The 14,358-nt window shown below is 41.1% G+C and overlaps 1 protein-coding gene across 1 annotated transcript in view; it reads right to left on the reverse strand.

Annotated features, from left to right (window-relative positions):
• Positions 1-1,208: 1,208 nt before the first annotated feature.
• Positions 1,209-14,358, reverse strand: part of LOC112080834 (cadherin-related family member 1a) — an 86,553-nt gene continuing 73,403 nt past the window's right edge. The window contains exons 16-17 of the mRNA XM_024146769.2: positions 5,825-6,079; positions 1,209-3,450 (exon numbers count right to left, since the gene is read on the reverse strand). Coding sequence (XP_024002537.1) covers positions 2,836-3,450; positions 5,825-6,079 — 870 coding nt within the window. The 3' untranslated portion in view covers positions 1,209-2,835. The remainder of the gene's footprint in view (positions 3,451-5,824; positions 6,080-14,358) is intronic.

The following is a 14,358-nucleotide window of genomic DNA, read 5'->3' on the forward strand; positions in this document are numbered from 1 at the left end:
TGGCCACTCTACCATAAAGGCCTGATTGGTGGAGTGCTGCAGAGATGGTTGTCCTTCTGGAAGGTTCTCCCTTCTCCACAGAGGAAGTCTGTCAGAGTGACCATCCTGTTCTTGGTCACCTCCCTGACAAAGGCCCTTCTCCCCCGATTGCTCAGTTTGGCTGGGCGGCCAGCTCTAGGAAGAGTATTGGATGGTTCCAAACTTCTTCCATTTAAGAATGATGGAGGCCACTGTGTTCTTGGGGACCTTCAATGCTGCAGACATTTTTTGGTACCCTACCCCAGATCTTTGCCTCGGCACAATCCTGTCTCGGAGCCCTACGGACAATTCCTTCGACCTCATGTTTTGGTTTTTGCTCTGACATGCACTGTCAAACTGTGGGGCCTTATATAGACAGGTGTGTGCCTTTCCAAATCATGTCCAATAAATTGAATTTACCACAGGTGGACTCCAATCAAGTTGTAGAAACATCTCAATGGTGATCAATGGAAACAGGATGCACCTGTCTCATAGCAAAGGGTCTGAATATTTATGTAAATAAGTTTTTATTTTATTTTTAATTGCAAAAATTAAAAAGATAGGGGTAGATTAAAAACCTGTCTTCGCTTTGCCGTTATGGGGTATTGTGTGTAAATCTATATAATCCATTTTAGAATAAGGTTGTAACATAACAAAATGTTTTTAAAAAGTCAAGGGGTCTGAATACTTCCCGAATGCACCATGTTCTTGACATTATACAATACATTCTGGTTATCACGTAAGCATCTGTTAGACCAAAGATGCTATAAAAACAAGGTGAAGGGATAGTTCACTCGACTGACTTATGGTGCTTTCAAAACAACTGGGAACTTGGAAAAACACGGTCAAATCATAACATCAGTGATATTCAAGTCGGAATGTCGTAGCTCTAGAAAGAGGCACGAGTTCCTGAGTTGGACTTCCTAGTTGAATCGACATTTCTACCCCCCATGGACTTTAAACCCCCCCACAAATGAAATTAACCCCCCTCTCCACAAACCCCCCTAAAATGGCTTTATCCCTGTATAGCTATGGTTCAGCTAGGCAGTAGACTTGTATTTGGTGTGATGATCTTACTTGCTTTTTAATAAAGTAAAAAATGGTAAACGACTTGTCAAGTCATGTGCTCCGGTTCTTGTGTACACTGTAACAAGTACTTTGGAGATTTGTAATATCCAAAAAGTGGCCAAACTAAGTTAATATTCTTCAGGCAATGGGCGCTGCCATCTTTTAGTGAATGACTTTCTGTGATTAGGGAGTTTTCGCTTGGAAACAAACAAACATGGCTGCTCTTAGCTTAGCTGACACGGATCTCTTTTCTAAACAATATTACATTTCTCCCTTGTGCTCACCAGAGATGTGGTACATTGTAAACAAATCTAGCTGTTAAGTCGTTAACTTATGTGTATTTTATTGTCAGGGCAACATGTTATTTAACTTGGTTTATGCAGTGAGTTTCGGTGTGGATGTGTTCCGTGTGTTGTTTGGATGACGAAATTCGTATTTATCTTTTACAATAAAAGGTGTAATTGAGGAATAAAGTTGTGAAGAGCTTTATTTCCCATCAAAACAAAACATTGTGTCGATGCTTTTCAGACAATGCTGTTTAGACGTGTTTGTTTTATCATAGCTACGTTCTGTTGTTACTATTCCAATCGCATATTTACGATGGTACGCTGCAGGTACCAGTCAACAATGATCACAAATGTGTGATTGTATGCGTCAAAGGGTTAATAGATTCTTCCCTTTCTTCTCCAGGAGAGGGCAGTGAATAACACCATTCCAGTGTGATTAGTAAGGTAATTAACCTAATCCTTTAGCCACCTTACAGTAAATACCCAAACTTTTCCTCGGCAACACCACCATCCTGGTCCTTGGATCCCATTGGCCAATCCCATATTTATCTCTAACCCCTAGACAGTTGTTAAAGGACATATGCAATTATTGCTTTAAAAGGCTGGCTCAAGATGTAAGTGGATGCACATACAAGGAATATGTCTGGTTTGGTTTTAAAATCCACAATTTCCTCTACTCCTTATATTTACATATGTTTTGTTTTGTCTTTGGGCTATACATGAGAATCCAATTGGAAAGAGATGCACCACACAAACAGATGAAATTAGATGGCAGATGTGACAAATTATCAGCAATGTGATTGGTTTACCCCAAAATGTGCCTGCCTTAACGTGTTCAGATGCATTTTGCTTGACTCCCAAGCAGTTGGCTTGTTGATCTTCTTTGTCAGGTGATCAGACGAGTTCACCTCTCTCCATTGATCCCTTTAAGTTAAGTGTCATAAAAGCTCTTGTAAGGAGCTTGGACAGAAGCCAAATAACAGCCTTGTCCTCAGATCTAGTCCATGACTTCATCACGTAAGCTATAAGAACCTGAAATTACTAAGAACAGAAGGAATGCATCAGAGATTCACCAGTCCATAATATTAACTTTCTAATTGTTGGTTTTGTTTTGGATTATGTGTGTATTGTTATTGTATTACTAAATATTACTGCACTGTTGGAGCTAGAAATGTGAGCATTTCGCTGCACCTGTGATAACATTTGCAAGTCTTTGTACGCAACCAATAAACTTTGATTTGAACAGACCTTGAACCAAAGACACGCATGCACAGACGATCACATGTTTTTCTCAGTAAAAAAAAACAACAGCTGATGACTTCTACACATTGGTGTTTGACTTCTACACACACAATGTAAAGCACTTTGAAAGTTGCTGTATGAATTATATCTTTCATTTAGTATCATGACTCCCACTCACCAATACTCACAAGCAGACACACACACTCACTCTCTCGCTCTCCTAAGAGCAGTTTGCCAACCTCCTCTGGTCCAGTCTAATTTTGAGCTCAGACACCAGTGCTGCGTTCACACTGTCAACTGGTCTGTTCCTGTTCCTCTTAGGCTTGATCTGTGCTACTGTGCCCAATACCGTCGGTACCACCCACTGTCTGTCCCCTGGCCTCCCTCCAAGGAGCAGTGGGGGAAGGGCAGGGGCATTGGGCGGTGGTGGTGGTGGTGGCCAGTGTCGTCCACTCACCATGCTCACATTGTGGTTTGGAGACCAATGGTGTCCAGTCACCACATTCATGTTGTGGTTTGGAGGCAGAGGGTGTCCGCTCGCTATGTTACAGTTGCTACAGTTGACGTTGTCCCCCACCATGACCTCTGGTTCTTGGATTAGGAGTTTCTCTCCAGGGTTCGGGAACTTGAAGGTCACGGGTGGTTTGTTTCGCCTCCGGATGCGGCGGTGGGGCAGGATCCTGTTGGACTTTTTGTTGCGCATGAACATGATGGTGGAGATGGAGACTGTCACCACAACCATGAGACTAATGACACCAGCGATCATGGCTAAGATGTGCAAAGGCTTGTCTCTACTCTGCACGAAAAAGGATGCCAAAGGGCCCCTGAGTTGAGTCTGTAAAAGAGCACAGAGAGACACAGTCATGTCTATTGGACTGAAATGGGAGACTGCAAGTATACATGGGAAAATCCTAGTTGTTATTACCTTACGTGGTTCTGTGTGTGTTGCCATTTGGCTATGGAAATTTGGGACACCGAGTGTATTACAATACATTTAAACTGCCAGACCACCACAGCCAAATCCACACGTGTTAAGCTAGCTACACAGTGTGAAAACATTACACTACATTAGAATAACAAATCCCCAAATACGTCTACCGACGCTTGGTCAGTGCTAACACAATCTGTCTGCAAAACGTGGATCTGCAAAATACTAGTCTGAGTTTGTCTGGAATGATAATTCCTGCCCCATTGACTGTTTTTTTGATTGAGACAAGATCAGAAGGATTAGATGGGGCACCCATTATTAACTGAGACCATGCAGCGTCACAATTGCAAATGAAATGTTATGAGTTTACAGTTCATCCATAACGTTTATCATGGATTTCCATTTCATTTCAAATGAGTGATCAAAATATTCTATTGTGCTCCTGTACTCTTTCACAGACACAAATCATGCGCTATGGTACAATGACCAGCTACAAATACAGGTGTCCTTCCAAGACAACATACAAACAGTAAGAGTCTTAGTGTAATGATATGGGGGGACACCAAGACTGCTGGATGATCTCAAGGCAAGCTTTGTTTATGGCATTATACAGGCCTCCGTATAATCTTTCTGATCTTGCCCTGAGGTTGAACAACAGACTTTTTCAAAGTGTTGCAGTAAATGAGGGTGGAAATGAGGACAGTCGTTGCAATGGTGAAGGTGACAACACTAAAACAAATCCCAAACACAGCTGCGGGATGCTTCTTGAGGCTCAGGAAGTAGGAGAAAAATCTGGATTTGACCTGAAAATACAAAATTGGCATTTAGAGGAGTTTAGATAATTTCGGGAATAGTTTAGGGATGTTTCAAGGTGGAAACCTAAAAAAAACTAAATAAAACAGATATAGTGGGTTTGGATTTCTGTGTTCAGTTGGATTGTTCTATTGAGCAGCTTCAACTATTTGTGATCACTAGGGCCGAGAGTTTTTCCTAAGCACGTGGTCTGACCAGGAAAATCTCTATGCCCTGGTTATTACATAGTTATAGCATATAGTGAGCGTGTGAGTCGGTTTGAGCTGTGTGTGGTGTTGTGTTTCCCAGCTAGCTAGGGGGATAGCTAACTAGTGGAGATTTGATCAAACTAAAACCCATGGCTCAATGCCTCTGTCGCATTGAGTTCAACCTTTTATCTGAAAAAGACTGCATCAAAACTTATTGGGTTACTCAAGCAGTGAGCATCCCACTGGCTCACACATGAGGCTCCCAAAGATAGTATTAGTAGTATGCTTGGAATGAGGATATGTCACATACGTCGAAATGTAAACATTAGTGGAGCCACCTTATCAGTTTTGGAGGCAGCAATACTTTTGCTAGCAAAGAGTGGTGCGGTAGCTAACTAAATCAAATTTCAAATCAAATGTATTTATATAGCCCTTCTTACATCAGCTGATATATCAAAGTGCTGTACAGAAACCCAGCCTAAAACCCCAAACAGCAAGCAATGCAGGTGTAGAAGCACTTTGGCTAGGAAAAACTCCCTAGAAAGGCCAGAACCTAGGAAGAAACCTAGAGAGGAACCAGGCAATGAGGGGTGGCCAGTCCTCTTCTGGCTGTGCCGGGTGGAGATTATAACAGAACATGGCCAAGATGTTCAAATGTTCATAAATGACCAGCATGGTCAAATAATAATAATCACAGTTGTTGTCGAGGATGTTTTTTACCAAAACCACTATTATGCCCCCTTCATGACTTTTGCCCTATCAAGCCGCACTGTTTCTTGACACACTGCTCGCTTAACATGGAAGCCAGCCACACCATTGTGTCGGAGGAAACACCGTACATCTGGCGACCGAAGTAAGCCCGCCACAGGAGTCACTAGAGTGCAATGTCAAACCTCCCCTAACCCAGACGATGCTGGGACAATTGTGCGCCGCCTCATGGGTCTCGGCTGGTTGTGACACAGCCTGGGATCGAACCCGGGTCTGTAGTGACGCCTCTAGCACTGCGATGCAGTGCTTTAGACCTCTGCGCCACTCGGGAGGCCCATAGTGCACTACTTTTGACCAAAAGCAACTATGCACCACTTTTGACCAGAGCCACTAAAGTGTGCCAGAGACAAGTCCTAACTTGAGACTTTCGTGCAAATCTCCCATTGCAATCTAAATCTCCATAAATGCATCATCTACACAAAAAACCTGAGTTACATGTGCATATTCCAAGTTTAATTTCATCCCTGTAAAATGAAATAGGTGTCATTGGAGATGTTCCCACTGTCTCTTACCGCCTCTGTGATGTCTATCTTGACCACCGTGGTGGTGCTGAAGGAGGGCGAGCCTCTGTCTTGGGCCTGGACCACCACAGACCAGGTACAGTCATTCTGTTTGGTGATGTTCTGGACGATGTCCATAGACTTGATGTAGGACTTGAGCTTGATCTCGCCCGTGTCTGCGTTGATGTCGAAGATGTTTTCCGGGTCTGTCTTCATGATGGAGTACTCAATGACATTGTTGGGCCCCTCTGCATCGTCATCTTGCGCCTGTTGGCACATTACACATAAACCAGACACACGAGATACCGTTTTTCTCAATAGTGCTGGCACATTTATGGAAATATTGTCCATTGCTCTCAAAGTAGTTTGCAAAACCATCATAACAGACTTCCACATATGTTCCTTTTGAGGCCAAAGGCAAATCTACTTCCTTTGTGTTGTGTTGAATTGAGTTGAGTTAAATTGTGTTGTATTTAGATGTGCGTGGTTGCCATGATGCAAGCTAGGCAGAGACATAGAAATGAAATGAATAGAATGGATTGGGAATCTCTAACCCTGGAAAGATTGACGTAACACAAGCAGTCATATTTCGCTAACTCTCGGCTGACAGAAACCACAATATCAATTAGCTAATAACAATTACTATTTACAATTCATCACATCACGTATGAGCTCCCCATTGATTGAAATAATTGAGTAAAACACTTTCTAAACATCTAAGGTAATCCGACGATAGTAGTTTTGTTTGTTTTTTCACATCAAACAAAGATAAGAAAAAGAGACGAGGAGTTTGGTCTGTTTGCAGTATGTATGTTGAAGGGGGTTAATTTACTCGAAAGATGAGTGAACCATTCCTTCACCTCATTATGGTATCTTTGGGCTGACAGATGTTTATGTGACACCCATAATGCTTTGTCTAATGGCAACTAACATGGCGCCACACATTGCTGGCAAATAGCTTAGCATTAGCTCATCATAATCAGTACAACCTTCAAAAAAATATTTTACACACACATAGGTGTCCATTACAATCCATGCAATAATCGGAAGGCATTAGTTGTCAATAGTACTTGAAAACATGTGACTAAAATTGTAAAAACATTATGCTCCATACATATGCTACAGTAGAAACGACAACACAGAAACGACAGAAAATAAGGCACTTACTTTGATAGGAACGCACACATGTCCAAAGTTATTATTTGTAAGGAAAACAACAATAAAGGCAATGTGAGGGCCAGCCAGAAAATGTGCCAGAAAACGTAAACATCTGTGCAAATATCTGCATACTTGATCTGCAAAAACACTGGGGAAGTGTTTGGGCTCTCCTTGAAGAGAGAAGTTTGTCTGGCTCAGTAAAGCCTCAAACATAAATAGTACACAACAGTGAAATGGGCTACATCTATGTGAATTAATGAAGAGGCGGAACACACCTCGATTCAAACTGTTGTTAGAAGTTGAAACATAGATAATTTGCAGGCAGTGTGTGTTAACTGTCCTGTTGTGTAACGATCACATTTTGGAACAGTGAGTGCATTCTGAAATTATGTGCACAAAACAACTCACTCTGGGGCGACCGTTAGAGATATTTGGAACTCAAACGTGAAAAGGTTAATTTAAGGATGAAATTCACCTTCAAATGTTTTGTGCAACTGACTTAAAGTTAAGGAAACTTTAAGAGAAAAGATAATGGGGAAATTATCTTGTTTTTTTAAACCGGGCCTAGATCCTGAGGTGGGTGAGGCATGCACGTCGCTACTTCAATCTGTGCTTCAATCAACTCAACTGACATAAAAAAAATACATTCCATTGCATGAGTCATATCAGTTAGCATCATTTGAAATAACATTCTACATGACCATGTCAATCCAGCATCAGTTGATAGAACAAAATTACAGTGGAAATTATTGCATCATAATACCAGGCAGCCATTGCGAATGTACCCATGACTTTACCAGTCAAATTGCCTCAGTTAGCTCTAGGACTAATGTTTGGATGATTGTGTTATGCTGTAGCTTCTTCTGTGAATGTCTGAACATTGCATCCAAAAATAAACTGGTCACATTCAGGACATAACTTTGTAAGTATTGTGTTTGTGCAAATTGTTTCTGTGAAAAAACAGCATCAATCGAAACTGGACATTATAAATAATATTTCGAATCACATCGGTTTGAAGTTTGTGAGGGTTATAGGTGACACACCAAATTTCTTCATCCTCCTGAGGTTCTTCACCACACTGTCTGTGTGGGTGAACCATTTCAGTTTGTCCGTAATGTGTACGCTGAAGAACTTAAAACTTTCCACCTTCTCCACTGCTGTCCTGTTGATGTGAATGGGGGGTGCTCCCTCTGCTGTTTCCTGAAGTCCACGATCATCTCCTTTGTTTTGTTGACGTTGAAGGAGAGTTTGTTTTCCTGACACCACACTCCGAGTGCCCTCCCCTCCTCCCTGTAGGTTATCTCGTCTTTGTTGGTAATCAAGCCCACTACTGTTGTGTCGTCTGCAAACTTGATGATTGAGTTGGAGTCATGGGTGAACAGGGAGTACAGGAGGGGGCTGAGCATGCATCCTTGTGGGTCCCCAGTGTTGAGGATCAGCAGAGTGGAGATGTTGTTTCTTACCTTCACCACCTGGGGGTGGCCCGTCAGAAAGTCCAGGACCCAATTGCACAGGGCGGGGTTGAGACCCAGTGCCTCAAGCTTAATGATGGAGGATACTATGGTGTTGAATGTTGAGCTGTACTCAATGAACAGCATTCTTACATAGATATCTTGTCCAGATGGGATAGGGCACTGTGATGGCGATTGCATCGTCTGTGGACCTGTTGGGGCGGAATGCAAATTGAAGTGGGGCTAGGGTGGCAGGTAAGGTGGAGGTGTTATGATCCTTGACTAGTCTCTCAAAGCACTTCATGATGACAGAAGTGAGTGCTACGGGGCGAAAGTCATTTTGTTCAGTTATCTTTGACTTCTTGGGTATTCCCACCTGAACTCCAATTATTAATTCAAAACGTTTGGAGTAACTTCATACATTGTCCAACTGCTACATTTATTACAATAGTTTTTAAAACCTTTTAACAATTTACATTCATTTTAGTCTACTTGGTAATTATTTTCTTAACTCTTCTTGAACTGCTCTGTTGGTTAGGGGCTTGTAAGTAAGCATTTCACGGTAAAGTCTACACTTGTTGTATTCGGCGCATGTGACAAATAAAGTTTGTTTTGATTTGTAGGGACAGCAACTGAGGGAGCGGTAGTAATTGTGAAGGATGCTATAGTAACAGCATTGAATTGGACTACGGAGCCAATGAGTGTTATCTTGAATATGCATTGTGGGCAGTGATAGTGGTAGCAGGAGTTACCTTGTTAGCATGGCTGGGATATCACCATCAGAAGGTGTTGATGTTGAAACGTGTATAGAGTGCTGATTAACCTCAAGGTGAGGTACAGTTGATTAAGGCCACCGCACTTGCATATCGGGTGACCATGGAGGGAGAAGGAGATGATGGGGGGCGAAATGAGGATGATATGGCGTGGGAACACTTTTCGAAAACTGCAATCGGAGGAGGAAGTCTGGGTACAAGCATGAGGAGGTGTATAGAGCTTTCATTTTTGTGGACCCCAGCAGAACAGTATCCCACAGGTACAGTGCCTTGAAAAAGTATTCATCCCCCTTGGCGTTTATCCTATGTTGTTGCATTACAACCTGTAATTTAAATGGATTTTTATTTGGATTTCATGTAATGGACATACACATAATAGTCCAAATTGGTAAACTGAAATGAAAAAATTTACTTGTTTGAAAAAAATTCTAAAAAATGAAAAACGGAAAAGTGGTGCGTGCAAATATATTCACCCGCTTTGCTATGAAGCCCTTAAATAAGATCTGGTGCAACCAATTACCTTCAGAAGTCACATAATTGGTTAAATAAAGTCCACCTGTGTGCAATCTGAGTGTCACATGATCTGTCACAAGATCTCAGTATATACGTACAGTTGAGTCGGAAGTTTACATACAGCTTAGCCAAATACATTTAAAAACTCTGTTTTTCACAATTCCTGACATTTAATCCCAGTAAAAATTCCCTGTTTTAGGTCAGTTAGGATCACCACTTTATTTAAAAAATGTGAAATGTAAGAATGATTTATTTCAGTTTTAATTTCTTTCATCACATTCCCAGTGGGTCAGAAGTTTACATACACTCAATTAGTATTTGGTAGCATTGCCTTGAAATTGTTTAACTTGTGTGAAACGTTTTGGGTAGCCTTCCACAAGCTTCCCACAAAAAAATTGGGTTAATTTTGGCCCATTCCTCCTGACAGAGCTGGTGTAACTGAGTCAGGTTTGTAGGCCTCCTTGCTCACACACAATTTTTCAGTTCTGCCCACAAATGTTCTATAGGATTGAGGTCAGGGCTTGGTGATGGCCACTCGAATACCTTGCCTTTGTTGTCCTTAAGCCATTTTGCCACAACTTTGTAAGTATGCTTGGTGTCATAGTCCATTTGGAAGACCTATTTGCGACCAAGCTTTAACTTCCTGACTGATGTCTTGAGATGTTGCTTCAATATATTCACATAATTTTCTTCCACATGATGCCATCTATTTTGTGAAGTGCATCAGTCCCTCCTGCAGCAAATCACCCCCACAACATGATGCTGCCACCCCCTTGTTTCACGGTTGGGATGATGTTCTTTTGCTTGCAAACCTCCCCTTTTTTCCTCCAAACATAACGATGGTCAATATGGCCAAGCAGTTCTATTTTTGTTTCATCAGACCAGAGGAAGTTTCTCCAAAAAGGTTGATCTTTGTCCCCATGTGCAGTTGCAAACCGTAGTCTGGCTTTTTTATAGCGGTTTTGGAGCAGTGGCTTCTTCCTTTCTGAGCAGCCTTTCAGGTTACGTCGATATAGGACTTGTTTTACTGTGGATATAGATAATTTTGCACCTGTTTCCTCCAGCATCTTCACAAGGTCCTTTGCTGGTGTACTGGGATTGATTTGCACTTTTCGCACTAAAGTACGTTTATCTCTAGGAGACAGAATGCGTCTCCTTCCTGAGCGGTATGACGGCTACGTGGTCCAATGGTGTTTATACTTGCATACTATTGTTTTTACAGATGAACGTGGTACCTTCAGGTATTTGGAAATTGCTTCTGAGGATGAACAAGACTTGTGGAGGTCTTGGCTGATTTCTTTTGATTTTCCCATGATGTCAAGGAAAAAGGCACTGAGTTTGAAGGTGGGCCTTGAAATACATCCAAAGGTACACTTCCAATTGACTCAAATAATGTCAATTAGCCTATCAATTAGTCAATGTCAATTAGCCTATGTTGTGGCTTCTAAAGCATAACATCCTTTTCTGGAATTTTCCAAGCTGTTTAAAGGCACAGTCAACTTAGTTTATGTAAACTTCTGACCCACTGGAATTTTGATACAGTGAATTATAAGTGACATAATCTGTCTGTAACAATTGTTGGAAAAATGACTTGTGTCGCACAAAGTAGATGTCGTAACCGATTTGCCAAAACTATAGTTTGTTAACCTTTCTAGGACACACGTTCCTCTAGGGCAGAGGTGTCAAACTCAAATACCCAGTGGGCCAAAATGTAAAACCTGAACAAAGTCGCGGGCCAACATTGAACAAATGAACCTTTTAATATGGACCCAAACAAGTTTTGCTTTAACATTGAATATGGAAATAGCATCCGCTTATTACCATACAATATATAATTTAATAGTGGAGACATGCAAAATCGAATTTCAAATGAAAAAACACATCAATGGCATTCATTTATTAAATAAATAAAATGTAATTCCTGCTCAGGCTCACGTTTGAAAATGCTTGCTTTTTCTCTGGGCATATGAGGTCACAAACTTTCATCATGCACTTTTTCATCATTTCATTAAAGGGCCGGGCTGATTTGCGATCTCTGCTGCCACTATATAACTAGCCTTTACAGCAGCCTCTTTGTGATGTGGCTTTTTGAACATATTCTGTTGTGAAACCAAACTTCTTTTCATCTCCTCTACTTTCTGGCTCCTTTGAGTCATGTCCAGGTCCTTGTATTTGTCATGGTGTTTCGTTTCATAGTGTGTCTAATGTTGTACTCCTTACTTACAGCCACGTTGACTCCACAAACAAGACAAACAGGTTTGTCTTTTACATATGTAAACAGATATTCTGCTTCCCACTTGTCCAGAAAGCTCCTGTTTTCTGCCTTTCTTTTCGCCATTTTTGGGAAGGGATAGCGCGCTGACAGTTGTAGCGTCTATGTTGCTATGACTACTGTCACAGAGGAGAGGGCGTTTCTGGGTCCTGTCCTGATTGGCGCGCAAAAACAGCAGAGCATTATGGGATTCGTAGTATTAGCGGTGAATGCGCTGTATATTACCGGCGGGCCAGCTCTAGTAGTAATTTGGTATTGTCTCGCGGGCCAAATATAATTACCCCGCGGGCCAGAGTTTGACACCCATGCTCTAGGGTAACCCCTCGACAAATTTTTTTAGAAATATGTAACTTTCACACATTGACAAGTCCAATACAGCAATTGAAAGATACACATCTTGTTAATCTACCCATCGTGTCCGATTAAAAAAATGCTTTACAGCAAAAACACAACATATGATTATGTTAGATCACCGCCAAGTCCAAGAAACACACAGCCATTTTCCCAGCCAAAGATAGGAGTCACAAAAAGCAGAAATAGAGATAAAATTAATCACTAACCTTTGATGATCTTCATCAGATGACACTCATAGGACATCATGTTACACAATACATGTATGTTTTGTTCGATAATGTGCATATTTATATCCAAAAATCTCAGTTTACATTGGTGCCATGTTCAGAAATGCCTCCAAAATATCCGGAGAAATTGCAGAGAGCCACATCAAATAACAGAAATACTCATCATAAACTTTGATGAAAGATACATGTTTTACATGGAATTAAAGATACACTTGTTCTTAATGCAACCGCTGTGTCAGATTTCAAAAAAACTTTACGGAAAAAGCGAACCATGCAATAATCTGAGACGGCGCTCAGATAGAAACAACATTTCTCCGCCATGTTGGAGTCAACAGAAATACGAAATTACATGATAAATATTCTCTTACCTTTGATGATCTTCATCAGAATGCACTCCCAGGAATCCTAGTTCCACAATAAATTGTTGTTTTGTTCGATAATGTCCATTATTTATGTCCATAAAACAAATTACCCAGTCAAGTCACCCACGATACAAGTCAGTATTCGACGTACATCCATTTCTGAAGACGTCGGGAGATGACGTGAAAAACGGCCACTAGGGGCAACAGTGAGCACTGTAGTCATCAAGTAGGTTTTGGTTTTGCTAGGGTGTTATGGATGGGCATAAGCATCTGCCTCTAATTCCAAAAGTTGCAATTTTGAATCCAGCGATATACTTTATTGGAAATGTTTGTTTTAAGCCCATCCCAAACCTTAACACTTACCTTAACCATTCAGAGTTAATGCCTAACGTTAAGAATTTGGAGTTAATGCCTGAACTTAACCCTAACCTTAACAATTCTCAGTTAACTTCTTTGGGGTAGGGGGCAGTATTTTCACGTCCGGATGAAAAGCGTGCCCAGAGTAAACTGCCTGCTACTCAGGCCCAGATCCTAGGATATGCATATTATAAGTAGATTGGATAGAAAACACTCTGAAGTTTCTAAAACTGTTTGAATGATGTCTGTGAGTATAACATAACTCATATGGCAGGCAAAAACCTGAGAAAAAAATCCAACCAGGAAGTGGGAAATCTGAGGTTTGTAGGTTTTCAACTCTTTGTTTATCCAATATACAGTGGAAATGGGGTCATGTTGCACTTCCTAAGGCTTCCACTAGATGTCAACAATCTATAGAACCTTGTTTGATGCTTCTACTGTGAAGTGGGGCGAATGAGAGGAGATTGAGTAAGGTCTCTCCCAGAGTGCCACGAGTTGACCATGCGCTGAGCATGCGCGTTCATGTGAGAGTTAGCTGCGTTCCATCGCATTTCTGAAGAAAAAGGAATTGTCCGGTTGGAACATTATTGAAGATTTATGTTAAAAACATCCTAAAGATTGATTCTATACATCATTTGACATGTTTCTACAGACTGTAACGGAACATTTTGGACTTTTCGTCCGTACTTTCCACTGGACTTGCACGTGTGTCGTGAGTTTAAGATTGTGTACTGAACGCGCGAACAACAAGGAGGAATTTGGACATAAATGATGGACATTATTGAACAAAACAAACATTTGTTGTGGAACTGGGATTCCTGGGAGTGAATATAAGTGAGTAAGTGAATATTTATAATGCTATTTCTGACTTATGTTGACTCCAACATGGCGGATATCTCTTTGGGTTGATTTGTCGTCTTAGCGCCGTACTCAGATTATTGCATGGTTTGCTTTTTCCGTAAAGATTTTTTTAAATCTGACACAACGGTTGCATTAAGGAGAAGTGGATCTAAAATTCAATGTGTAACACTTGTATTTTCATCAACATTTATGATGACTATTTCTATAAATTGATGTGG

Source organism: Salvelinus sp. IW2-2015, unplaced genomic scaffold, assembly GCF_002910315.2.
Source record: "Salvelinus sp. IW2-2015 unplaced genomic scaffold, ASM291031v2 Un_scaffold16525, whole genome shotgun sequence".
In the NCBI taxonomy this organism is placed as follows: Eukaryota; Metazoa; Chordata; class Actinopteri; order Salmoniformes; family Salmonidae; genus Salvelinus; species Salvelinus sp. IW2-2015.